The following is a 27,897-nucleotide window of genomic DNA, read 5'->3' as shown; positions in this document are numbered from 1 at the left end:
CCGACAATAACCCTCAGAGCGGAGGAAGAAGAGGAGGAAGAAGAGGAGCGGAATGGAGGAGGACAAGCAGAACCCGGAGCACCGGAGCAACAAGGTCCGGAGAAGACAAGCAGCAGGCTCGTCCTCTGATAGCAGCGATGTTGAGGTGAGTGTTGATGACGTCATGGATAAAAAGGGCTTGACAGCAGCCACATTAAAGACACGAGGAAGAGTCTCGAGGCTCCGTGGATCATCCGCTCATTCTCTGGTTCACTCTGAGCCTCGTGGCGGCCATTTTTCCGGTCAGTCCTCCGGTGTGTTGTGTCTGCAGGGACTCTGATGCTGAGTGTCTGGAACCTGAGCGGTCACCATGGTAACAGATGCAGCGGGTGTGACCTGAGGCGGGATGTGTACAGATGTGCAGAGACACAGCCTCAACAACACACGTTAGTTTGGGTTGAAAGTTGTTGAGATTCTAACAACGCTCTGCTGCACACACACACACACACACACACACACACACACACACACAGTTGGTGTTTGTAATAGGAGTTACCTTTTATTATAATCACACTGAGCAGTGGAGGAAGTGACGTGTTTCAACATGGGCGGGGTTAACTGTGGCTGTAACACCTGCTGGGAGTTGGTTACATAGTTCACCATGGTGCTGTGGTTTAGGCAACAGGACAGTTGGTAAGGTGATACATGGTTGGATTCTGTGACTCACACAGAGCGCTCAGTGATCCAAAAACAGTTATGACTGTGTGGTCGACTGGCCAGAAGGAAGGGATCGACCCTGTGTAATGGCTTAAACAGTCAGTGTTAGGGGTGAGACGTATCTCGTTCATGATAATACTGGTTTAATGTTTGACATTATATGTAAAATTCATATCGTGATACTCATGATATTTTTACTTGTTGACATATTGACGTCATACTGGCAACAACAAACGCAGCCAAAGCAAAATTATTCCCCACTCCTCTGTGGTTCAAAAAGGAGGAGGAGCTTTAGTAGTGTGGAATAAACTGTGGCGTCCGCTCAGAGGGAACTCAGTCAGCGGCTCCTCTGGCAGCAGGGTCCGTGTACTTCGTGGCCATTCATTTTTCATTTCGAAATAACAAATTGAAACACGGAAAACCAACCATTATCCGTTTTTGTTTAGAAATGACCAAACGAAAAAGGACAAAAACGATCCCTCTCCCGTTTTTTATTTGATAATGAAGAAAAAAAGAACGGAAAACAAAACGTTATCCATTATCCGATTTAATTTGGGAATTTAAAAAAACCCTGTGGGAAACTCCTTTCTCTATTTTTTGTTCGTTTCTTCTCTGACCAGTACGTTGCATTCATGTGATGTCGGAATAATTGGAAAAATGACTTTCCGAGTGGGAAAATACACACAAACGCCTGCTCATGTCAGAAAAACAACTTGGAGATAATTTTGGAACAGGAGTTGCCGACTTGACTGAAATTGACGTCACTTTCACAGAAAACTGGCGGACGAAAAGGAACGTTTGGTCCATGGACATACAACTTTTTATTAATTCACGTCTTGCATATCATTTTTTGCAGACATGTAATGTGTATTTTCCCACTCGGAAAGTCATTTTTCCGATTATTCCAACACCACATGAATGCAACTTACTGGTCAGAGTAGAAACAAACAAAAAATAGAGAAAGGAGTTTCCCACAGGGTTTTTTTTAAATTCCCAAATTAAATCGGATAATGGATAACGATTCGTTTTCCGTTTTTCTTTATTATCAAACAAAAAATGGGAGACGGATTGTTTTTTTTCCTTTTTCGTTTGGTCATTTCAAAACAAAAAATGGATTATGGTTGGTTTTCCTTGTTTCAATTTGTTATTTAAAAATGAAAAACGAATGGCCGCGAAGTACACGGACCCAGCAGCACAGTGATTTAGTCACAAAGTTTTGGTGATGTAAACCTAAGTGAAAAACTTTATATATGTGACTGGCTCATAACAGCCTGTCACAGGTCACAGTTGTGGTAGATTTGATTTAGTTGAACTAGGGATCGACCGATATGTTTTTTTTAGAGCTGATGCCGATACAGATTATTATGAAACAGAGATACGGATAGCCGATATTTACAACTGCTATATGACTGCTATAAAAATCATAGTTGACACAGAATTTAAAAGATAAACACTGACAAAGAGACACCAGAGGCAGGATAACAGCTCAGAATAAAGAACGAAAGTTTAGATCTTTCAATGAACAGGAAAATAAATCAGTTAAAAATAAATAAATAAGTAACGTAAGTTGAAGAATATGCCTGCTAAATAAAAAAAAGATAAATAAAAATGAATAAATACACAATAATCATAACTACAAAATTTAAAAAATAAAATGAAAAACACTAAATAATAATAATAAAATAAAGGAGTGCTCAATTAAAAGCCAGGCTAAAAAGGTTGGTCTTGAGTTTGCTTTTATGAGCCTAGAGTGGTACGTGCAGGCAGTGAGGAGCACACCAGGGGCAAAACAGCGCAGCGAAGGAAAACAAAACTGTTTATCGGCAAATCGGTGAGAAAAACCACCGATATCGATAACCCTAAAAAGTCATAATATCGGCCCCGATAATTGGCCAGGCCGATTATCTGTCTAAGATGAACTATTGATATTGTAACAGAATCTGAATCTCACTCTGAATATTGTTTTATAAACAGATTGTTGTTGCTCTGACTGAAGTACTGAACATGTTTCTGTCCTCTGGTCCATTTAACATCGCTGGCATCTAAAAGAAGCTTCTATAAAATCACAGGTAACAAACACTTCACTCTGTTAATAGTTTAGGATGACGTTTACATACATTTGAAATGTGATATAATTCCTTCAAACCACCATAATGTTACCACTTTGGATAATGTCAGCGTCATCTACGAACGAATCACAGCTGAGCTGATACTCAGATTTTTTTGCTCCTTTAACACAAATAGTTCTGCAGCTGGACCAACACTGGACTGTTGCCAAGCAACACACAAACACTCCTGCACACTAGCTTACTACTAAAGCCCCATTTCCTCTGAGCAGTTCAGTTCATTGTTTCTGTCTCCACAGTGTAAAGTTGTGGATGGTACCAACAGAAGCGTTCCTTAGCGTCCCCATGTTTGGTCCCCCCTCTGTTGGGGTACCTAGCACACAGATCTGGTACTAAAAGGTGGAGCTGTGAACACTGCAGTCTGATTGGTCAGTAGAGGACGGTCACTCTGGTTTTATGTAACCTCTGTTCATACATCAGTAAACTACAACTATAAAATGAAAGAGAAAAAAATAACTTCATTCACTGGGCCGACTGCCGGCAACTTTTAAGGTGGAACGTTAACTTGTAATGTTACTCAATGCATGAGTTGATGACGTGAATCCATCAGCACACCTTAAATTTCACTGTGACAACTTTGACCATCACTTTAGTTTTTATATGACACACACTTTTAGTAATGACTTTAAAAATATAGATTAATTTGGAGCGGATTATGTGAAGGTCATATATTCTAATCCTCACTTCCTGTGGGCTACAGCAACACTAAACCCCTGAGCTTGCCTGAGAAGGACTAAATGCACAAAGCTGCTATTTTTAAATATCCCATGGAGAGAGACTCTCACTGCAGCCTGTTCTATTTTGTTGTGAAAATGTGGGCGTGCAGCCTCGTTCTGTGGACGATAAACCAGGTGCAGACTTCCATCTGTGTCACCGCTGATGAGGAAATACAGCGAGTGCTGGACGGAGCAGTGAGTGACAACAACCCCGCCCACACTTAAGAGGACTGTCTGAACACACCGAGGGTCTAGGTACCATGTCTGAAGGCTTACTGCCGGTTCCAGAGGTGCTGGACTGAAAGGGTTGAAGTGCAGGTTGACGTGACCACAGAGCAGCTGCTGTGTATCATGTAGGCTACATCTGTGTGGTTCCATTTATTTTGTGACCAGTGAGATCCATCTGTTGACAGTCTTGTTTGTTTCTTCTTTTAATCCAGATTTGTCCAACATACGGCCCGAGGGCAAGAACCGGCCCGCCGAAGGGTCCGATCCGGCTCACTAGATGACTTTGCACGCCTAACATTAAAGCAGCTATGAAGGCGGGATTTATACTACTTTATACATAGTATATATAGTAAAATTAATTTTGATCTGCATGAAAACTGAAGTGATTTCACGTCTCCTTCATTTTGGGAACGTACCTGCGGTTCTTGAGTAAAACGTTTTAATCTGCTGGGTCAAATTTGAAGTTTCAGAGCTGTAGAATGAGCAGCTGTCATGTTAGAAATAAACAGATGAAAAAAGTCTATATACATGTTCCGTCAGCACTCCTCTCTCGCCTTAACTGAAGCAACAGTGACACTTTTAAGAGACGGTTGATAAACCTCCTTCATGGTTCCTGTTATCTCAGACTGAGGCTGCAGGGTTTATTGATCCAGCTCAGACACAGAGAGCCTGACTGCTGAACTGACGTCATGGTGACAGCCATTCATGTAGTTAAAATGTTGGGGAGTAACTAGTTACATGTAATTAAACTACAAAATAATTATAGTTGTTAATCAGTTACATCTTCTGGCCGCGCAGGAACGTTTTCTTTTGTCATATTTCCAAACAGCTTTTAGCTTTATCGCCCAGTTTAACACAGTAAAGTAATTAAAAAGTAAGGAAATGTAATAATTTAGGAATGTTTCGATCAGGGGCGTTTCTAGGATTTGAGGACAATGGGGATTTAGCCCGGACCTCTTCAGGGGGTCGAAGTGGAGCTCTGTTGTGCTGCTTTTTTTTAATGCACGTGTGCTTCTTATTAACCTTTAAAAACTGTTTATTATCTTTATAAATCATGAACTGTGATGTCAGACTCATTAGTGACTGTTAGTAATTAGTACTGAGAGGAAACAGAATACTTTGGAACTTCTATCATTAAAGTTAAGGCCCCGTCTGTACGCATCCACATGTTTTGGTAAACAGATATTGTCCTCTGTGTTTTGGCCTCTCATGAACGCAAACAGAGGTTTGGGTCACTAAAATCTAGATTTAAAAAAAAAGCCCTCTGAGGTGAAGATTGGTGATGCACCATGTTTTTTTGCTGATATCCAAAATGCCGATATGTAACAACTATGGCTGGGCAGTATATCGTTGTTGTTGTTGTTTTTTTGTTTTGTTTTTGTTTTTACAATATATCGATATATTTTCAAGCAAGATATAAATTTAGACACCGTTAATATTGGTATAGGGTCAAGTTCCTCTCCTCTCTTTTCATTTCCTGTCATTTTTTATTTATTTTTCTGGCTAAATTAACTGAGATAAGTGTCAATAAGAGTATCGATACGTGTATCAGTATCAATAAGCGGTAACGTTAACAATATTGGTTTCAATTTGTATCAAAAAGTCAAAACTAAACTAATAATACCTCATGGAAAAGTCACCTGTGATCATAATGTTGGTTGGGTGTCACAGGTGGTAATGCATTTGTCAAACTTTGTGGAACATGGTGGGTTATGTTCCACATATAAATGTTCAGTGCTTCTCAAAGTCAAGGATGCTTCCTTGGTAGGACGGGTCCTACAGAGGCTAGGCGAGACTCCTTCCTAGCATTTAGTGAATGCACATTGGAACAGGCCAGCGAGTGCCCAGGTGTGTGTCATCGACGAGAGGCCACTTTCAGATCTGGCAAATTGTCTGCAAAGAATTGTGGGTTCTTCATGCCCTCTGAGGGTACACACATGCATTCTTGAAAATTCTCTAAATGAAGGATCCTTGGAACAGTCCTTCGAGGGGATTCAAAAGCCTCCTTGAAATTCAGCTGTTTAAGGATCTCTCCTTGACTTTGAGAAACTTCTGTTTATAGTTTTAGATCGCTTGCTATCTGAAAAAACATCTTACTTGCCCTCTCTCTCTCTCTCTCTCTCTCTCTCTCTCTCTCTCTCTCTCTCTCTCTCTCTCTCTCTCTCTGTATGTCTGTCTATTGCTATAGAAACGTAGAGGAAGAGGGGGACTCAAACGTCATCACTGTCAGCACTGTGACAAATCCTTCTCAACATCTGGATATTTAAATATTCATCAGAGACTTCACACTGGAGAGAAACCACACAAGTGTGACCAATGTGGGAAAGCCTTCACGGAGTTGGGGACCTTAAAAAACCACCAGCGCATCCACACGGGAGAGAAACCCTACAGCTGTGACCAGTGTGGGAAAGCTTTCACAGAGTCAGGGACTTTAAAAATCCATCAGCGCATTCACACAGGAGAGAAGCCGCACAGCTGCCGCCTGTGTGGGAGTGCCTTCACAAGGTTAGGGACCTTAAAAATCCACCAACGGATTCATACTGGAGAGAAACCATACAGCTGTGACCAGTGTGGGATCACCTTCTCTCGCGCTAATAATCTCAAAGCCCATCAACGTGCTCACGCTGGAGATAAACGCTACTGCTGTGACCTGTGTGGGAAAACGTTTTCCCGCAACAGTAACCTTAAAGCCCACCAACACATTCACACTGGAGAGAAACCATTTCGCTGTGACATCTGTGGGGCGATGTTTACACGGGAGAGTTCCCTAAATGTCCACCAGCGAAGTCACACGGGAGAAAAGCCGTACTGGTGCGACCTCTGCGGGAAAGCCTTCCGCCAGGGGAGTGCTTTACTAGTACACAGACGGATTCACTCTGGAGAGAAACCGTACAACTGCGACTTGTGTGGGAAAGGATTCACAAAGTTTGGGACCTTAAAGATCCATCAACGCACGCACACAGGAGAGAAACCATACAGCTGCGACCTCTGTGAGCAAGTTTTTAGCAATCTGCGTAGCTTAAAAACTCACCGACGTGATCACACCGGAGAGAGACCGTACTGGTGTGACCAATGTGGGAAAACTTTTTCATCAAGTAGTTACCTGAAAGCCCACGAACTCAGTCACACGGGAGTGAAACCGTACAGTTGTGACAAATGTGGCAAAGCTTTTATTACTGTGGGTCACCTTAATGCTCACCAGCGCACGCACACTGCATCTTAAAGGAATACTTTGGGTTTCTTCAACCTGACGTCCATCCATATTCATCCGTTACAAGTTCGTGGCTCAAAGTGCACCCAACCCCAAAGTGTACCCTGACTGCATCCCAAATTTTTCGGTGCATCAATACAATTTAGATGCATCCACAATTTTTCACTGCACCATTTGTCCCTACGATAATACATTTTAAGCATTATCTATTTCATCGGTTTCCACACACAGTGTCAGTTTTCTAACACATTATGTAAATGACTGCACATGGTCGTACATTAAGTTTTTTTGTACTGGCACTACAGAGGTGAAGTTGTGAAGCACAGGACACAAAATTGTACAAGTATAAACGTATCAATGAAGTCCACGGCAGTTTAAAACTATTCCAATCCTGTGTTTGGGGAGTTCTGAATTGTTTTAATATCTCAGTATTATTTATATATTATTATCTTTCCCATGGTAAGGACACAGGAAGTAGGAGTGCTGAGGTATCATGAAATTCACCAATTGACAAAAAGTAGCGTGAAAACAAAAGCGTTTCCCTTTTCTTGCTGTGATACAGGTCACGTGTAGGAGGAGACATTATTTGATCGAGTCCAGCGTAAAGGCCTTTGCACACTGTTCTGAGTCTGTTCTTTTTTTCAGATGCCTTTTTTTAATCCGTCATCCGAACAAAAATTGTATGCACGGAAACCTTTCACACTGATTCTGATGTGTTTTATTGTTCTGTTAGTTCCAAAAATTTGCAAAATTTTACAAATGTAAAGACACATTTCCTCCTTTGCCTCTCTCCACTGGAGTTACCTATCTGATGTCACCACTCCCTCCCTGTCTTTTCATTTGGCACCACAGCTGCACGAAGGGGCAGAGCTGTGTACGGTCCACATCCTCCTCCTCATCATCATCCACCTGAATATAACTATCTGACCTGTTCAAAGTAGCCGTCTTGAGTTATGAAATGATTCTGTGCGACCCGTTCCTCTGTCTTCTCACAGCTGTGTCCCGCTGCCACATTGTCTTCAGATTCTTTGTCAAACATCTCTAAAGGCTCTGATGATGTGAAAGAGGCAGAAAATCAAACCTGTTCTGAAAATTTTAGTGACGGATGGAACTTTTGGAGTCAGTGTGTAAACATGATTGACACAATGTGAAGTCGTATTGTGACACGTGCGCACTCATTGTGCAAAGGCCTTTACTCTTCTCAGACTGAAGAGTGACAAAAAGACTGAGTCGTATGAACGGGTCCAGTGGAGAAAAGGCAATGACGAGATGCCACATAGCGTTCGGGGAAGTTGCATCTGTATGGTAGGACACGTTTCTTCAGAGACAAAATACAACAATGGACCCGTCAAAGAAAGTGCGACATTCTCTGTGAGAGATCTGCATAATCTGTATGAGCTTGTGATGCTGTCAGATGGTTTGGATGAGCTTGTTAGGAAATATTGTGGATTTCAGGCAGGCGGGTCATAAAGTGACAAAGCAGCATTTTGAGTAAGTTATTAATAAGTTTCAGTACACGTGCAACAATCCAACTTTCACCTTCTCCTCCCGTCCTGTTATTTGGCTTTTGACCAGGAATTTCTGTTAAAGTTCGACATATTTAAAACTTTCCGATCATCATGAACGGTAAAGACATTGTCCTCTTTAAATATGTAGGCTGAAAGTCCAGTTCAGACCAAAGATTTGGGACGAGATGAGACGAAACTGCTTCATTTAATCACTGTAGCCAGTATCTCACTATCACTATCCTCATTGAGATTTCAAGAAGCTACAAATTATATTCAGCCACAAAATAAGTCTGAAAAGCTGCAAATCAGAACGGAAGTAGAGAGAGTTGTTGACTAGAGATGATACACCGTCTCATGGTGGTCAGTTCCTGTCAACGTTACAGATCAGAAGCACAGAGAGTTGTTGACTAGAGATGATACATCGTCTCATCGTGAGGTCACTTCCTGTGAACCAGCAGAACGGCGCATTGAAGTACTTGACTGTTTCAGCTCATCTCATTGGGGAATCTTTGGTCTGAACTGGGCTTTAAAACGTGTCCCAACAACATGAAAGTGCGTCTCCGTCCACATTGAATGCACTTCTCTAACGTTATGTAAACACTGTACCGATCAGCTGTTTGCTCGAGGTCATACTTAAGACTTAAATACTTATAAGATGGGTGAGTTCTCAGTGTCTTCCGATATTTGTACTTACGTGATATTTACTGTAAATGACAGCATAACCAACAGCATGTAGGTTGCTATCAACAACGATCATCACCAGAAACTTTCAGCTCTGGTTTGCAGGTTGTGGCTCCACCATGTTTTCATGGATGTCTAATAGTTTCAGTCTCTAACGAGCTCCTGTATCCTAAAGTCCTGCAGTGCGAGGCTCACTACCGCTCACGTTATGATCTTACTCATTATACACATTGTCAGATCCACATTACACACGTCTGGTGTACAATCAGTTTTCAGCTTCATCAATCATCACCAGTGATCATCTGTATTGACGAGGAAACAATAATTTGTTACCATTGAGTCGCACTGGACTTATGTTTGGATGCAGGTGCGCTCTTATTCTGGCCCCTCCCCCGGGACCACTTTGCCTCATGAGACCCTTACAGGAGCTAACGCCCAGGACACCACAGTACTATCAAAAGGACTTGCAATGCGCTGCTTGACAACGCTTAAAAAAAGCTCGACAGCAGCATTCGTCCTGTCCATGGCGCTGATTGGTTGTTTTTTATTTCATCTGAGAAACTGCTGTTTGATATCACGATGCCTGACCAGAATCAGTCAACTGGAACTCAGCGGAGTGGACGGATTCTGAACCCAGGCAGTCATCACACTCCTTCAGTTCATCGTCCACAGAGAGAGAAGAGCGTTCTGTTTCCTCTCCTCTGATCTATCACCGTCTCTCTGTAGTAAAACTCTGGAGCTCAGATTAACCACGTGGACTCTGTGGTTTCCTCTCTTCTTCTCTCATCCTTCAGTCTGCAGGATGAAGCCTTTTGCAGACTGAGACAGATGCAGATTTTCAGTTTGTTTTTGGTTTCCACCAAAGCAGGTGCAAAACAAACAGTATCCAGTGGAGGATGCTGAAGGTGTGGACACTGTATAAACTTCCCCATGAGCTCGCTTACGATGCTTTATCGTCCACAATGAAGAGATTGTATTTATTGATTTATTATGTAATATCTTTGTAGACGATCACATCGGCCGTTTCCACTCTGTGATATCAAATGTTTGCTCTTCTTCTGCTTTAAAACATCTGCAGCCTGTGCTCACATTAAGATTCTCGTACACCTGCATCATGCTTAGCTCACGTTAAATGAGGTCTGAATAAACAGTAGAAACAGAAAGCTGCTTTAATATCAGTGTTTTTATTCACACACAAACACACACACCTTCTTGTTCCCTGACCCTAATGTAACCCGTAACTTTAAAGCTTTATGTACAGTACAGGCCAAAAGTTTGGACACACCTTCTCATTCAATGCGTTTTCTTTATTTTCATGACTATTTACATTGTAGATTCTCACTGAAGGCATCAAAACTATGAATGAACACATGTGGAGTTATGTACTTAACAAAAAAAGGTGAAATAACTGAAAACATGTTTTATATTCTAGTTTCTTCAAAATAGCCACCCTTTGCTCTGATTACTGCTTTGCACACTCTTGGCATTCTCTCGATGAGCTTCAAGAGGTAGTCACCTGAAATGGTTTTCCAACAGTCTTGAAGGAGTTCCCAGAGGTGTTTAGCACTTGTTGGCCCCTTTGCCTTCACTCTGCGGTCCAGCTCACCCCAAACCATCTCGATTGGGTTCAGGTCCGGTGACTGTGGAGGCCAGGTCATCTGCCGCAGCACTCCATCACTCTCCTTCTTGGTCAAATAGCCCTTACACAGCCTGGAGGTGTGTTTGGGGTCATTGTCCTGTTGAAAAATAAATGATCGTCCAACTAAACGCAAACCGGATGGGATGGCATGTCGCTGCAGGATGCTGTGGTAGCCATGCTGGTTCAGTGTGCCTTCAATTTTGAATAAATCCCCAACAGTGTCACCAGCAAAACACCCCCACACCATCACACCTCCTCCTCCATGCTTCACAGTGGGAACCAGGCATGTGGAATCCATCCGTTCACCTTTTCTGCGTCTCACAAAGACACGGCGGTTGGAACCAAAGATCTCAAATTTGGACTCATCAGACCAAAGCACAGATTTCCACTGGTCTAATGTCCATTCCTTGTGTTTCTTGGCCCAAACAAATCTCTTCTGCTTGTTGCCTCTCCTTAGCAGTGGTTTCCTAGCAGCTATTTGACCATGAAGGCCTGATTCGCGCAGTCTCCTCTTAACAGTTGTTCTAGAGATGGGTCTGCTGCTAGAACTCTGTGTGGCATTCATCTGGTCTCTGATCTGAGCTGCTGTTAACTTGCGATTTCTGAGGCTGGTGACTCGGATGAACTTATCCTCAGAAGCAGAGGTGACTCTTGGTCTTCCTTTCCTGGGTCGGTCCTCATGTGTGCCAGTTTCGTTGTAGCGCTTGATGGTTTTTGCGACTCCACTTGGGGACACATTTAAAGTTTTTGCAATTTTCCGGACTGACTGACCTTCATTTCTTAAAGTAATGATGGCCACTCGTTTTTCTTTAGTTAGCTGATTGGTTCTTGCCATAATATGAATTTTAACAGTTGTCCAATAGGGCTGTCGGCTGTGTATTAACCTGACTTCTGCACAACACAACTGATGGTCCCAACCCCATTGATAAAGCAAGAAATTCCACTAATTAACCCTGATAAGGCACACCTGTGAAGTGGAAACCATTTCAGGTGACTACCTCTTGAAGCTCATCGAGAGAATGCCAAGAGTGTGCAAAGCAGTAATCAGAGCAAAGGGTGGCTATTTTGAAGAAACTAGAATATAAAACATGTTTTCAGTTATTTCACCTTTTTTTGTTAAGTACATAACTCCACATGTGTTCATTCATAGTTTTGATGCCTTCAGTGAGAATCTGCAATGTAAATAGTCATGAAAATAAAGAAAACGCATTGAATGAGAAGGTGTGTCCAAACTTTTGGCCTGTACTGTACATCAGCAGACCTGCAGGCATGTGCCAACGAGTGGGTGGGTGAGGGGTCACTGCTGGATGCAGGAGAAGACACCAACCAGTCTTAATGCTGTTTACTTTCTCCTTCAAGTGGCCATTGTGCTCCCTTCCACCCGTCACATGACACCTGGCCACAGTCTCCTCATCAGGGTTGTCCTCGACCCTCCACCATCACAAAGACACAATGGGTCGCTTGTTACCCCCCCCGACTGTACATGAAGCCTCCCCTCCTAAGCTGAGTCGACTCAAGAGGATCCCAGATCATGATGTTGGCATGGTCCCTCATGTGCCCCGCACTGACCCCCAAACCCTCATCAGTACAGGTCATTGATATGGCGCCAATTTCCTCTAAGTGACAACATCACTTCTCATCCAACTGCCATTATCTATCACCGACAGTCAACACTGAAACAGGATGTGGTAATACTCGATCATTCTCCACCGCTGCATGTGAAACTCTGTATAATTAGTGTCTAATATGTGTTTAACTGAAACAGTGGGCAAGTAGCTGTTATGGTTTTTACAGAGCTTGTAATCAGTATCATTCTATAAGAACACATGATGAGACGGCTGACCTGGCACTACCCCCTACTATCACCAAACAGTTCAATTTAGAAGGAACAAGTCTCCGTTTCCAGGTTTAATGGAGGTCAGATGTAAGTTTGTACAACATGGGAAAGTATTAGATTTGCTGAAGCTTAGTATTTGTCAAACACAGAGGAGACACTGAGTGTGATGACATCTTATAAGAAAAGTTGTTTCTATTTGAAGTTTGTTCTGCTGCAAAACTCATGTGGGCGTTTGGTATTTTGTAGGAAACAAGAACCGATGCTCTTATTTTGCTCAACAAGAGTATCACTTGTACAACACTTGTAATTAATGTCGCACAATAACTTTTTTTTAACACTAGAAAAGCACTCAGAGAGTGCAGACCTCCGCCAAGTAGGTGATATTCCCTCCCCCTCTGCATCAGATTTTGCAGCCTGCATCACAATTAAGTTATCTGCATCACTATCATTATTAGGTCATATATGCCTTCACCATGGAGACACTATGGTGTGTTTATTTCATTTTTATTTTGTAGCAACACAGAATATAATATGTTGCTTGTTTTGTATTTTTCACTTTCTTTTTTTCCAACACAGAACATTAATTTCAACTTTAGTATTACAACAATATTTAGCAAGTAGAACAAGACGTGCTGTCCAGCCACCAGATGGCGGTATTGTCACCGTCTTAATTGCTGCTCAGGCTGTCAGACCATAGACTGTATTTATTATTTTATCCACTTTGCTTCAGCCAATCACCACCAAAAATTTGTCATCTGTTCCTTGTCCCATTATCCACCTTTCCTGAAAATTTCATCAAAATCCATTTATAACTTTTTGAGTTATTTTAAAGACAAACAAACAAACAGACCAACGCCGGCGAAGACATAACCTCCTTGGCGGAGGTAATAAATTTAAAAACCCTGTGTGAAGTAGGCATTTGAAATATGGCAAAGGAACCCCTAACTCGAATTTTACGCCTTCTGGCCCTCCTCCTCCGCCCTGTGATGATGGTGATGATGGTACACTGTTTTCAGAGAGTAAGTGGAGTGGAGGAAAGAGAAATGCACTTATGTCGAAGATGCTCCATCAGGTCTGGGTATCGTCTAAAAACAATAAAACTCATTATCGGCGGTAATTGTAAGCACAAAACGTGAGGTTGGCAGCAGGAAATTCGTGACTAGTCTACAGACACATTCAGAGAAACATGCAGTCAACTCTCCAGCAGCAGCAGCAGCAGCTCGGGCACCCGGCCCAAAGCTCTGTGTATCCTGGTAAGTATTTACCATTTAAAAGTTTTAGTTTAAGAGTTAAATAAGAGAATGCGATTCTCTCTCTCTTTCTCTCAAGTGACTGCGGAGGAACTTACAGACATAAAATGTACACAGTCGGACTACGGTATGTTTTAATGTTTTTTCTTTTTTAATCGACGTATGTTTGAGTAAAGCACTAGGCTACCATTTTTACAGCTGATAAAGAGTAAAAAAAAGTGAATTATTTACAGCGTTCGTAATTTGTCATCTTCACTGACAGCTACTTCATACTTTAATTTGATATGCCTGTCCTGTATGGTTGTATTAACTATTTTTTGTACCCAGATGCCAGAAGCACAGGAGTCAGAGGACGAGGTCGGTGGGACATCCCTGCAACAATGTGCCTCCACAGTGAAGTAGGAAGAAGTGGGTAGAGGACAGGGAACAGTATTGGAATGAGAAAATGACAAAAACATCAGGATACTACTTATGTAACTTCACAGTTACCCTGTAAATTGAATCTGGTGCAATCTGGGGTTTAGCAGATTAGTGGAACAAAACCTACAAAAACACATGACCTTATTTTTCACAACTTTGACATGTCCCCTTCCCCTGCCATGTTTTTTACCCACTGGTTGTGTTTCTCAGGTAGTATCTCCGGACCTGAAAGCCTCCACAATATCCAAATATAGTTGTATTGTGAATCACCAACATAAAGTGCAGTGGTAGGAAAGTATAACTGAAATAAAAAAGTACAGTTTTGAGGTACTTGTACATTAGTTGTGTACATTAATTCTGCTACTTTGTACTTCTGCTTCACTATGTGTCAAAAGCAAATATTGTACTTTTAACTACACTACATTAATCTGCCAGCGAGTTGATTTAAGATTAAGATGTTACAGAAAAAACATATGTAAAGTTCAGATTAAATGCCTACTATGGAAACAGCATCAACATCACCTGTGCTTTCTTGACCATCCTGATTGTTGCCTTGTTTGTAGTATGTGCTTAAAGGTCACCCCATATGGTCTACATCTGGTAAAGTGATTGGAGAAACTGACACAGAGTGAATAGTGTGTGTGTGTGTGTGTGTGTGTTTGAGACAAAGAGAAAGAGAAAAAAAAAGATGGTGAGGACGTGTACTGAGACTTCGATGATGATGTTTCCAATTTAACCTCCTTTCTACGTCACCATATCGTGATACTGTGAATCATGAATATCACAAACATACAAACATCATTATTGTGCCTTTTTTTTAACCTCCGTTTACTTCATCAACATGCTTTCTCTAGGTCGACGGTGCTCACAGATGGCCGATATCTAAGAACAGATGTTGACGGATCTCAACAGACACACAGCTTCTTAGGTGAGTGGCTGGGGAGCTAAAATAGGTCAAAGGTCACCGTCACATTTTGACAGAAGGTTCCAAAAGGGAGGGGTGAGTGGGTCAGTGGGGGAGAACCCCCCCACCCTATGATGACATCACACATCCGGACTCCGGATGTCTTAGTTTAGTTTAGTTTATTTTTCCGATCATTTACAAAAATAAAAATTTACAAGAATTTTTATAAGTAATTATTTGTACAGATGTTAATGCAAACAACACAAAACAAACAGAACAAAAACAAAAGAAAAAAGATAGGATATATAAACAAAGCAATTAATGTCATCATTCTTTCATCCCTATCTGTTTCTCTTACAAATTAAATATTCTTTCTCTTTTATTCTCTTTATTTTCTTTGATCGAAAAATGTGTAGACTGAAGCCTAAGCCTATTTTGTCTACCCTTTTTAAAAACATGAATTCATTTTCTTCAAAACAAAACTTATGTCAGTAGCAGCAACTTTTAAACATGACGAAGTCAAATAAATTAAATATTCTTCTTCCCCTTTTCATTTCTTTTTTTTATCCTTCCTTTCCTTTTTTTTCAAAGGTTCTCATAATAAACTAAAAGCATAAATATCCAGAGACCTAAATTCAACAATTCACAAATCCCCATATTCACTTTCTTACATAACTTTCTAATGATTTGGTTTTAAATAATTTCTTAAATGTACCCATATTTTTGCTTTCTTTCAATTCAATGTCACAATCATTCCATAACTTCACTCCATACACGGACACACATCTACTCTTCATATTAGTTCTTGCCCATTTCCTATCAAAAATGAAATTTCCCCTCAGTGGATAAGTGCTTGTCCTCTTTATGAATAGCCCTTGGATACAGTCTGGAAGTGTTTTACAATGTGCTCTATACATTAACTGTAGTGTTTTAAAGTTAACCAGATGCATAAATTTCAAATTTTGAGAGTGCGCGAATAACTTATTGGTGGGGTGTGTATATTCAACCTTGTTAACCAGTCTCATAGCTCTTTTTTGCAACAAAAAAATGCAATTTGTATTAGTTTTGTAGGTATTTCCCCATATCTCTATACAGTATGTAATGTAAGGAAGAATGAGTGAGGAATACAAAATTAATAGTGAGTTATGGTCCAAGATGTCCTTAGTTTTATAGAGTATTGCAATAGATTTTGATATTTTTGATTTAATGTAGTTTATGTGGGGTTTCCAGTTTAATTTATGATCTATCATTAGACCCAGGAATTTGCTTTCATACTCACTCTCTATTTCTACTTTGTTAATCTTGAGTTTAACCTCATTCTTAATTTTTTCATTTCCAAACACTATGAATTTTGTCTTACTTAAATGCAGTGACAGTTTGTTTACATCAAACCATTTTTTTTGAAATTGCACAATTCACTTTCGACTATATCCAAAAGCTCATTCAGATCTTTATGTGAACAAAGGTCCATCCATCAAATTTTGACATGTTGTTTTGTGTTTTTTTTTTAGGGATTTTCTGTTTGTTTTCCAAAATCGTAATTTGTGAGGTAAGAATAAAATCCGTTAATTTCGATTTAACAAGCTCCGGTGTAACAGTCACTGACGATCTGTAGCTGCTTGATTTTCACAGGATCCTGTTCAGGCAGGTTTTCATACACATCGGAGAGAGCGTCGTAGATTTTCTTGACCGATCTCAACTCATGCAGTCCGCTTACTGTATTGTTGTCTAGGACATTAATGTGATGTGATCCTGCTGGGTCTTATAATTTTTGGATATAGGCACAAGCTGTACATTGTGTTAATAAATTCATCTGTCATTCTGTGTCAATTCGGATTTAACAGGTCAATATTAAGATCTCCACAAATGAAAATAGTTTTATGGTTTTATGGCATTTTTGCTGAATTTTAGTTGCTTTAAAAATTTGCAATGATTTTTGTCTTGATTGTTGTTGTTTTTTTGAAAATCTTTTTTCTTAAGAAGGTTTTGTCGAGTTTCTTTTTCTCTAAAATGTTGGTGATTTTTTTCCCTTTAGATATTTTGGTGATATTTTTCTTTAAGAAAGTGTTGATTTTTTTTTTTTTTTTAAATCTATGGTGATTTTTTTCTTTCCTTAATTATTTTTTAGCATTTTTTCTTGTAAAAGTGGTGCCAGTTTTTTTAAAAAAATTGTTTCAATTCAAATTGTTAGCAATTTTTTAAAAACATATTTGGCTTTTTTTTAATTTAAAAATGTTTTGCAGTTTTTAAAGAAAACGTACAAAGGCATGTTTTCTCAGATTTTCACATTTCTGACAGTCATCATGTGCAACAAACGCTTCTGTCAGGAGAAAAAAAACACAGAACCAAATGTAAGTTTAAAATAATGAGATTTCATCAAAATCACTTTATTCTATATCTCATTTAGAATTTGGCCAAAAATAACTCGTTCACACTAACTAGCAGAACGAGAAAAGTAAAAAAAAAACAAAAAACTGAAGTTATTTTTAACTCCAGGATTTCATCTTCAACTCTAACTTTCAAACATCAAAGGTTTTAGAAATCTAATAACTAATTTATGGTGAGGGAGGGTCGTGTACTTCCACCAGTCACTCAGGGAGGCTGAAGGAAAAAATATTTATAGCTTCAGGGAGGGTCACACCCAGCTACACCCTCCTCTGATAAAGAACAGTCCCTAAATTCATGCTCTATAGACCTTTTTCACGGCAGACATTTTGACACGTCAGAGTAGGAGCAACACAGGTGTGTTCAATGACACTAATGACAGCTGCGTTCCACTTAGGGGAGACCCTGGTATTGTCCATGTTGGCTAAATGTTACTAGATTACTGGGACACTGAATGGAACTCAGCCATCCTTAATGTTATCAATTTCACCTGTGCTTTTTCTACTGACACAAGTCAAAATGTCTGCTGTGAAAAAGGTCCATTGATCCCTGTTTAAAGTTTTCTTTTCAGCCAAGTGGAAATCAACTCTTACCGGCGTGGAATGTGTTAGTTACAGTAACTAAGAGGGGCGGGGCTTATAACAGGAAGGCTTCTTAAGACTCAGCCCAGGACATCAGAATCCATGAGAGAGGAGGAGCAGGAGGAGCAGTAGAGGAGCGGAATGGAGGAGGACAAGCAGAACCCGGAGCACCGGAGCAACAAGGTCCCCAGAAGACAAGCAGCAGGCTCGTCCTCTGATAGCAACGATGTTGAGGTGAGTGTTGATGACGTCATGGATAAAAAGGGCTTGACAGCAGCCACACTAAAGACACGAGGAAGAGTCTCGAGGCTCCGTGGATCATCCACTCATTCTCTGGTTCACTCTATGAAACGGGTGCCATTTCCACTTCGCAATTTTCAAAATTTTCATAAAGGGCAAACATTTTTCTTAAGAAATGCACAACATGAAAGACACGTTAAACCTCCAAGAAAACATATTTTCCCACCTCAGACATAAAATATTTATTAACATTACACGTTTTATTCAGACCGGGGAGTCATTCTTGTTGTGCCACCCCGTCACGGACAATATGCACACAATATAATACATTAAATCATTATTAAAAATCTAATGTTTTCCTACCAGTATTTTTTTTTCTTTTTGGATACTACCAATTAAAACCATGTTATTTAATTAGTTTTTTTAATTTTCAGATTCTTAGTCTTGAAATATGAATTTGACCTATCAACTGCCTCACTTTTTAAACAAAAAATACAATTTCACTTTAAATTGTCAAAGAAAAGTTACATTTATTTAATTAGTCAACAAAATAAGAGCACTATTCCACATTAATGTGTGAAGCATTTCACTCCTGGCTGGCTGTCACTGTCTCTATTTGATCTGTTGGTTTTAGCCTTTGTTTAACATTATAAACGTTTTTTTCATTCTGGATATAAATGTGGAAATGACTTAATACAAGATCCAAAAGGGACTGTATATCAAATCAGGCTTCATGAATACAGAACATCATAACAAAGAACAACAAATACTGACCATTCAAAATGCCAACAGAAACATCACTTATTCAAACATGCAGCACAGTTTGATTAAAAAATAGCATTTCATTCTCATTAAAGTGGGAGACTGAGTGAAAGTGATAGAGTGAGAAAGATCTTGAATGAGTGATATAGTGAGTGAGAGAGTTAGTGAGGGAGATGAACCAAACAGGGTTAAGTTAACGGAAAATAAAGTTATTATCCTACATCAACGCCCCTTGACCTTTCCTACTTAAAGCAGACATTTTACCGTGTACATTTATTTATTTATTTATTTATTTATTTATTTATGTCATGTTTATTTGATAGGGACAGATACATATACATAGAGAATTGCACAGCAATTAACCAATGCAATGTATCACAGCATTTATAGCTACTGCTAATTTCCAATGCCCGTCCCCAAGGGCCTTTAAAAAAGAAAACATACAAAACAACATACACATACACAACAACAACAAATACACATATTTACATACAGATACACATCATGCATATTTTATACCTACCCTACCTCCCACCCCACCCACCTACCCACCCCTACACATGACTACATAACTGATTACCTTTTAAAAATTCCTTCAGTTTAGTTTTAAAATGTCGACAGTTTTGTTCTGTTTTAAGTTGGATAGGCAGTCCATTCCATATATTAGCTCCCTTTATGACAAAGGATGTCTGGCCAAAGGAAGTCTTCCTGGGACCAGTCCCACGGCCTGTAACGGTCACACCATGTCACTGAGAACCTGAGGGGCCTGGCCATGTAAACACCTGCGTATAAGATTGGCATTTGCAAATGCAATATAGTTGTCAAAGCTGAGCATGTTCAGGTCCCTCAGGACATGACAGTGGTGCGATCTTATCGGCCTTTTGCCTAAAATTTTTATTGCACGGTTGTATAGCCTCTCCAGAGGTTCAATCACTGATGGGCTGGCCTGAGACCAGGAAGTGACCCAGTAGCTGAGGTGTGAAAAGATCATTGAATACATGTATGTTTTGGCTGCATCAAATGTCAGACAGTCTCGGATTAGTCTAAATGTGTACAGATTAATTTTAAGCGTTCTGCACATTTTTTTAACATGTTTGTCGAATTTCATGTGAGTGTCCAGCATTAGACCTAAATAAGCTTTATTTAAGCTCCAATTCAATCAATTTTCAAATTAAAATGGGAAACAGAACCACCCCGTCACCTCACATACCACCCTGTCACAATAAAAAATGTGACAGGGTGGTAAATTTCAAACTAAAATGGCTGCCAGTTCACTGTGTGGTTAGCTAGCTAACTTAGCATACATGATTTCAACTTGAAATATAATTTTCTTTGCATTAATACTGACATTTTCCTGATCTATTTTCCGTGACGGAGTGGTTAGGTTAAGCTTGATGGACCCTATCCAACATACAAAAACAACAAATAGAAAATTAGAGTTCTACCAATACCGATACCAGTATCGGAAATGCCTCGGCAGTATTGGGTATCGGCGAGTACAGCCTATGACCAATCCGGTACCACGTGATGCCTCACGTTATTATGCATATGCATGCTACAGGCAAACGAAACGGAAACGGAGCAGAGTTTAAAAAGCATTCTACTGTCGCCTTGATCTGTGTCAACACTGGATAATAATAATAAAACAGTTTTATGGCATTCATTCTACTATTATGTATTTATTTCTTAATATTTTACATAGAGTTTTAGGAGTTGAGACATACAACAATTCATATCCCATCCATTTTTCTTTTATACGCTGGTATCAGATCGGTACTCGGTATGGGCAGATACCTAAGGTTCAGGGATCGGAATCGGTATCGGGAAGGAAAAAGTGGTATCAGTGCATCTCTATAAACAATGTAAAATAATATGGGAACTTTCCTGCTTTTGAACTTTGTGTTGTAATTTAAAACAACAGTACATTTTTTATAGACCGAAAAAGTAAGTGTGATCATAACTTTTTCACGAAAAATAATATTTCTGTTTTGGATAAATATAGTTTATGGTATCATGAATTTGCATTTAATCATAAAAATAATAAAATTTTGATCAAAAAATAAGATTTTTTTTATTGATAATTTAATTTTTTGAATCTGTTAGAACATCAAACTGCATATATAATGTAACAGAGATAGACACAACGGACTTCCTGTCATCATTCAGAGAGAAGCGGAGTTTAACCTGAGAGGAAAATGTCATTTTTGTGTTCATGCTGCTCTGCAGAGTCGGTTAACTTCTTCTAACTACCAAAACTTTCCAGCGTCTCCTGAGACAGGGATCAGACCCACCAAACGTGGATCATAACGGGACCACCGTGGCTAACCTGCAGAACATGGTCAACAGCTACTTCCACAGACTGTGTGTGCCACACCAGCCGAGGACAGACTCGTCCACTGAGGTCAGTTTACTCCCTTAAATACCCTGTGAACTGTGGAATTACTTCACATCGTAGACTGTTTATAAAAATGTAGGACGTGTCTCCACTTTCTTCCACTGTACAAAAATGAAGCCAAAATATGTAGATATACCCGCTGCCATCTTATTCGTGACGCCATTTTGAGCCAGCGTCTGAGCAGTAATAGTGTTGAGCATCTAATAACAAATCAAAACCAATCTGATAAAAAACTTAAACACTGGAGCAAACAGCAGTTTTTAGTTTGGGCCATGTCCTGTCCAGTCACATGCAGAGGCTCGGCTTATTGTCTATACTGCAGCCAGCCATCGGGGGGCGATCCATATATTTTGGCTTCACTCTTGGGGAGCTGTAATGTCGTCCATATTTATGTACAGTCTATGGTTCACACAGAAATAAAAGATGTTAAAGTGAGTCTAAAGTACAGACAGTCACAAATCAAATCATTGCGGCGCACCATGACACAACTGAAAACTTCCATCTACCTGTGAAATGTTCCCTGTGCCACTGGCTGCAACACAAGCCCAAAGCATCATCCATCCACCCCTATGTTTAACAGTTTGTTCTCCAACATACCTTTGCTCATTGTGTCCAAAAGTCCTATTTTAACTTCATCAGTCCACAGGACAAACGTCTGACGCTGAATGTTGTGGTGAGGACACAGGAAAGGTTTTCTTTTGATGAGTCTTTCATGAAGGTCCAGGTGTGTCTGCACAGTAGAACAGTGCACCACCACTCCAGAGTCTGAGAAATCTTAGAACAGTGCACCACCACTCCAGAGTCTGAGAAATCTTCCTGCAGGTCTTTTGCAGTCAAACAGGAGTTTTGATTTGTCTTTCTAACAATCCTACGAGCAGCTCTCTCAGAAAGTTTTCAGCTTGACCTCCACAGTTCCTGTTAACGTCCATTTCTTAATAACATGACCAACTGAGGGAAACCTGAAAACACTTTGCTATCTTCGTCTAGTCTTCATCAGGTCTTTTAGTTTTCAGAGTGCGAGGCAGCTGTTTAGAGGAGCCCATGGCTGCTGATCGTTGGGACAANATATATATGTATATATATATATATATGTATGTAGTCTATAATGACAAACCCCATACACATGAATGGCAAAAGTAGTTTGAATCTTACTAGGCAAAATTATGTTGCAGATATCAGTAATGAATATCCAGTCTAGCTATTAAATGTTAAAATGGCTTGCCATACTGTGTCTCCATCTGCTGGTTGAATCTGTGATTACACCCTCTGATGTCTCCTGGCCAACAAGATGGAATTGCCATCATTCAATGCATTTATTGTGAGCTTCTTTGGGAACACTTTTGGCGGTCTGATTGATTGAGTTGTTACAATAAAGCCAAAAGCTGCTGTTTTAAGATGATTTAATACTTAAAGTGACATGTTAGTGACATCAAATGAGTTTCCTGAGGGTGCGAAAATGTGCTCTGCTTCATTTTATCAGCATCTGACTGTGCACAGGTGATGATAAGATACTGTTGCATGATTTTCTAGAGAGTTTGGGCTGCTACATAATTTCAAAGGAATATTGTAGGAAGTATTGTCAGGTGAGGATAAAAACTGTCATGTATTCTGTCTTCATGCCATGCTAATTTCTTTGGTTATATGTCCCTACATAACACAATACATAACACTGGCAGTCAACATGTACAAAACATCAGGTAAATGATTCAACACAAGTAACAAAACAACACATCTGAAAGATGTAAGTATGCATGAAGAATATGAAGGACAAAATTCAAAACAAATAGATGATAAAACATGACTCAGTTGCTAATGATTCACTTACTAACTTTCTGATGCAAAAAGACTGATGATATAGTGTGATATACTGACGTCATTCACAATCACCATAAAGTGACCAGACATCAAAATAAGTTTCAGTGTATTAACAAACTCTTGTAAATAAATCGTACTGGACAATGAAACAGTTGGGCCAATAAATATGTTACAGTCTGTTAAGAGTTCAGAGTTTAGTAACTTACGACACCGCACCGTCCTGACTACGGTGAATCCAGAGGCTGCTGCCTAATGAGCTCCTTCACAAGAAAAAGTCAGTCAAAAACATTTTGAATCCGAAGGGTGATTTTAAAAAAACTACGATGTCCAAAGATGTGTCCCGCAGTGCTGTGTTGTCCTCTTCTGACGTAGTGTTGTCCTCTCTTGATCCGCTGACTAACGCAAACTCAACTGCTAAGCTAGCTAACGACTAGCTAATGGCTAGTGTGCTAAAGTAGCTAGCTAGATGCTAGCGGCCTAAATCGTCCACACAGTTCTTCTTCTGGCAGGGCACTTTGTCAAAATGTTTTTTTTTTTACAGTCATTCAGTCACTGAACCAAAGTCCCACATACTGTATGATAACACAGTCAGCTCTCGTCGGCGCAATATTTTGTATTTTTTCCTGCTAACTGTTAGCTGCTCTTCTCCATGCTAACGGGTCTCCAGGGTCGCCAGGTCTGACCCATTCCTTCATCTTCACCGCCATGATAGGCTGACAGCAAATTACCACGCATTCAATTTCAAATCTACAAAGCAAACTTGTTTTACAGAATGTATTAAATCACCACAACGTAAAACAAACTTTAATGATACGTTTATAAATGCAGATAAACCAGACAATGAAATGAATTCACTACACAATGCAAACACAAATACATGGTCTTAAACCAGGCTGTAAGTAAATAAATAAAAATACATATAAAAATAAAGATAACCCGTGGTACAAAGAAACAGATAAACATGTGTATTCAGTCTGAGGATTCAGAGAAGAAAGTTGCATAATTTTCCTTAATACATGAATATATCGATACTGGTTATCAGACAAATCAGTTTATAAATCAGATATCAGCAAAAAATCCAATATCGTACATCCCTAGTTACATGTTAACATTCTCAAATAAAACAAGAAGACATGAAATTGAGCATAATATCTCTCGTGAGCATAAAACCCTTTGTTATTAGCTGCGATCTGACGCCACATCACATGAACTGCTCAGTCTTTAAAGGGAAGCTTTGCATTTTTAGTATCACACTTTTCTTTTTAGAGACAGAATTAATACAAAAGGTCCAAATCGGTGCAGCAGAGGTGGAGATACCCTGATTTAGTCTGTGGAATGGGTCAAGCTTCAACAACACAGGATCCTACATTTCATATAGTGCAACTCCATAGTGTCGACAGATCATTCAGAGATGTTAAGGGGGCATCTGTGGCCATCAATCGTGGACACGGCGCCGCGGTTGAGTGTCATAGGGGGTAATGCATTAGTCAAACTTGAACATTGTGGTTTATGGTCTCCAGACAAGCTCTAAATGTTATTTATGGTTTGAGATAACTTGCTCCACCATGACATCTCACTTACACTGTCTCTGTTTGTCTGTAACTATAGAAACAGAGTGGAAGAGAGGAACCCAAACGCTTCTGCTGTCAGTACTGTGACGAATCCTTCTCATGCCGCCAGTACTTAAAGGCTCATGAAAGAACTCACACAGGAGAGAAACCATACAGCTGTGGCGAGTGTGGGAAAGCTTTTAGTCTAAAACGCTACCTAAGACTCCATCAGCGCATTCACACAGGAGAGAAACCATACAGCTGTGGTGAGTGTGGGAAAGCTTTTTCAGCAAAGCAAGGCCTAAAAAGCCATCAACGCCTTCACACTGGAGAGAGGCCGTACAGCTGTGGCGACTGTGGGAAAGCTTTTCTGACCAATCAACAGTTAACGATCCACTGGCGTACTCACACAGGAGAGAAACCATACAGCTGTGGTGAGTGTGGGAAAGCTTTTTCAGCAAAGCAAGGCCTAAAAATCCATCAACGCCTTCACACTGGAGAGAGGCCATACAGCTGTGACGACTGTGGGAAAGCTTTTCTGACCAATCAACAGTTAACGATCCACCGGCGTATTCACACAGGAGAGAAACCATACAGCTGTGATCAGTGTGGGAAAGCATTCGCCAGCAGCATGAGCCTAGAAGTTCACAGACGTGTTCATGCTGGAGAGAAACCTTACTGGTGCGACTTCTGTGGGAAAAGGTTCACCACCCAAAGTCAAGTAGATGTCCACCGACGTAGTCACACCGGAGAGAAACCGTACTGTTGTGACAAATGTGGGAAAAGTTTCTCTCAGAATATTCAACTTAAAACACACCAGCGCACCCACACTGCGTAGTTCTCATTGTCCTTCATTGTGCAGATACAGCGCCAACAGCTGCTCTTTCTGTCTCTCTTTTTGTTAATGTTCCCAACAATATTTTGTTATTCTCTGCTACTTACCAAAACAAGGAAAGTTGACGCTGTCGTGTTGTAGCATTGTGCCCTGACCCTCAGTCATTTTACAGATGTCTGTCCCCCCACAGGTATGCATTATGTAACACAACGTGACCCTACATCGATATAAACAGTGTTGTCTAACTTTGTATCTTGCTTAAAAATATATTGATCTATCATACAGTCGTTATATCGCCCAGTAGAGAGATAAATGTGTTATGAGATATTGTTAATGCTTCTCTGCATTTATTGCTCTGTTTTGATTCTGTTCCTGCATTATGTGATGTTCCTCCGTCAGATATGTGACTTAATTTCTTTGTAATTCAAATGTGAACCATGAACACTGCTACTTTTACTACATTCATTTACATTTGTTTAAAAACTATCATTACAAAAGCTAAAACATAGGTTGCCTGCTGCTGAAAATGTCCAGCCCATCAACAGTTTCTGGTTTTAAAATCTGGCTGGATTGAATTTATACTTAAACAGCTCTGGTCTGGAGTATTTAATTTGATGGCTGCAAAGTGAACTTTGGCATGTTGTTTTGGGCGTGGCTCATCTCTGAAGCTTTAAATAATGCTATCTTGTTTTCCCAAACATACTGTGAAGCTGGCCTTTCTTGGGAGTGGAAAGAGTGGGGAGTCAGTTAACTTCTATGCCCTTGAAAATAGTATCATTCGATTTTTTTTTGAGGTATTGTTTCACAGTTGGAAATTTAAGTATTGTGACAACACTGTCTCAGATCCGAGCTAGCTGTTTCCTCCTGCCTTCTCTTCATGCTCCGTTACCTGTGTTGCTATAGTCTGAGCTTCTCTCCACATTGAAAGCTGACGAACAGTAACTTTATGTTCTATCGTGGCTACGACTAGACCTGCCCCCATCATCACACACTACGTGGTAGTGTTATTATGACACTGGAATTTCTGACTGGAATTTGTTTGTTTTGTTGTTTTTACATGGGACTGTGAGGGTGGAGAGAAGAGATGAGAGGAATTGCTGATAACAATCAGTGCACTGTTATTTCTGTATGTTCACCCATTGGTGATTGTTTATTTTTTTCAATCATCCTTTTACTCCAGAAGAGTGTACAATTATCACCAAACAATAAAAATAGATTGTACACTCTGCAATCGAATTGAAGTTCCTGTTGTTGGCGTCTTCTCTGAAAGCCTCCTGTGACAGCCTCGCCGCCAGTCAAGATGATTTTATTCATATAATACCAATTCACAAGTGATCTCATGACACTTTTCACATACAGCAGGTCAAGACCACGCTTTTCATTGAAAAAAATTCTTCAAAAAAGTAGTAGTGTAGTATGTATAGTATAGCATGTCGTCCAAAATCATGAAAAAATGTCAAAGTATAGTATGTCTCCCAAAATCATGAAAAAACGCCATAGTAAAGCATGTCGTCCAAAATCATGAAAAACGTCATAGTATAGCATGTCGTCCAAAATCACGAAAAAACGCCATAGTATAGCATGTCGTCCAAAATCACGAAGAAACGCCATAGTATAGCATGTCGTCCAAAATCACGAAAAAACGTCAAAGTATAGCATGTCGTCCAAAATCATGAAAGAACGCCATAGTACAGCATGTCGTCCAATATCATGAAAAAACGTCATAGTATAGCCTGTCGTCCAAAATGATGAAAAAAAGTCATAGTATAGCATGTCGTCCAAAATCATGAAAAAACGCCATAGTATAGCATGTCGTCCAAAATCACGAAAAAATGTCATAGTATAGCATGTCGTCCAAAATCATGAAAAAAAGTCATAGTATGTCATGTTGTCCAAAATCACGAAAAAACGTCATAGTATAGCATGTCGTCCAAAATCATGAAAAAAAGTCATAGTATGGCATGTTGTCCAAAATCACGAAAAAACGTCATAGTATAGCATGTCGTCCAATATCATGAAAAAATGCCATAGTCTAGCATGTCGTTAAAAATCATGAGAAAAACGTAATAGTATAGTATGTAGTCCAAAATAATGAAAAAAGTCATAGTATAGTATGTC

The 27,897-nt window shown here is 39.9% G+C and overlaps 1 protein-coding gene across 3 annotated transcripts; it reads left to right on the top strand.

Annotated features, from left to right (window-relative positions):
- The first annotated feature begins 57 nt into the window (after positions 1–57).
- LOC126400589 (gastrula zinc finger protein XlCGF17.1-like) lies at positions 58–26,977 on the top strand. Of its 3 annotated transcripts, XM_050061417.1 has the most exons (6): positions 13,583–14,300; positions 15,167–15,240; positions 16,728–16,765; positions 18,161–18,416; positions 21,448–21,585; positions 25,003–26,977. In XM_050061417.1, exons 4-6 carry the CDS (start codon positions 18,324–18,326, stop codon positions 25,780–25,782), a joined length of 1,011 nt encoding a protein of 336 aa, XP_049917374.1. In that variant the 5' UTR covers positions 13,583–14,300; positions 15,167–15,240; positions 16,728–16,765; positions 18,161–18,323; the 3' UTR covers positions 25,783–26,977. The 3 variants fall into 3 exon arrangements, with proteins under 3 accessions (XP_049917375.1, XP_049917374.1, XP_049917373.1); XM_050061418.1 differs by lacking the exons at positions 13,583–14,300; positions 16,728–16,765 and adding an exon at positions 58–145 and having other exon boundaries at positions 18,247–18,416; XM_050061416.1 differs by lacking the exons at positions 13,583–14,300; positions 15,167–15,240; positions 16,728–16,765 and having other exon boundaries at positions 17,590–18,416.
- Positions 26,978–27,897: the final 920 nt, after the last annotated feature.

This window comes from Epinephelus moara, chromosome 14 (genome assembly GCF_006386435.1).
Source record: "Epinephelus moara isolate mb chromosome 14, YSFRI_EMoa_1.0, whole genome shotgun sequence".
Lineage (NCBI taxonomy): Eukaryota > Metazoa > Chordata > Actinopteri > Perciformes > Serranidae > Epinephelus > Epinephelus moara.
Note: the sequence above shows the minus strand (reverse complement) of the source record. Positions and strands in the feature narration are given on the sequence as shown.

Coding starts and splice junctions, on each gene's coding strand:
- LOC126400589 (XM_050061418.1), top strand. CDS start 18,324: ATGGAGGAGGACAAGCAGAACCCGGAGCACCGGAGCAACAAGGTCCCC. Junction 18,417..21,447: donor CTGATAGCAACGATGTTGAG/GTGAGTGTTGAT, acceptor AAAACTTTCCAG/CGTCTCCTGAGACAGGGATC. Junction 21,586..25,002: donor GGACAGACTCGTCCACTGAG/GTCAGTTTACTC, acceptor CTGTAACTATAG/AAACAGAGTGGAAGAGAGGA.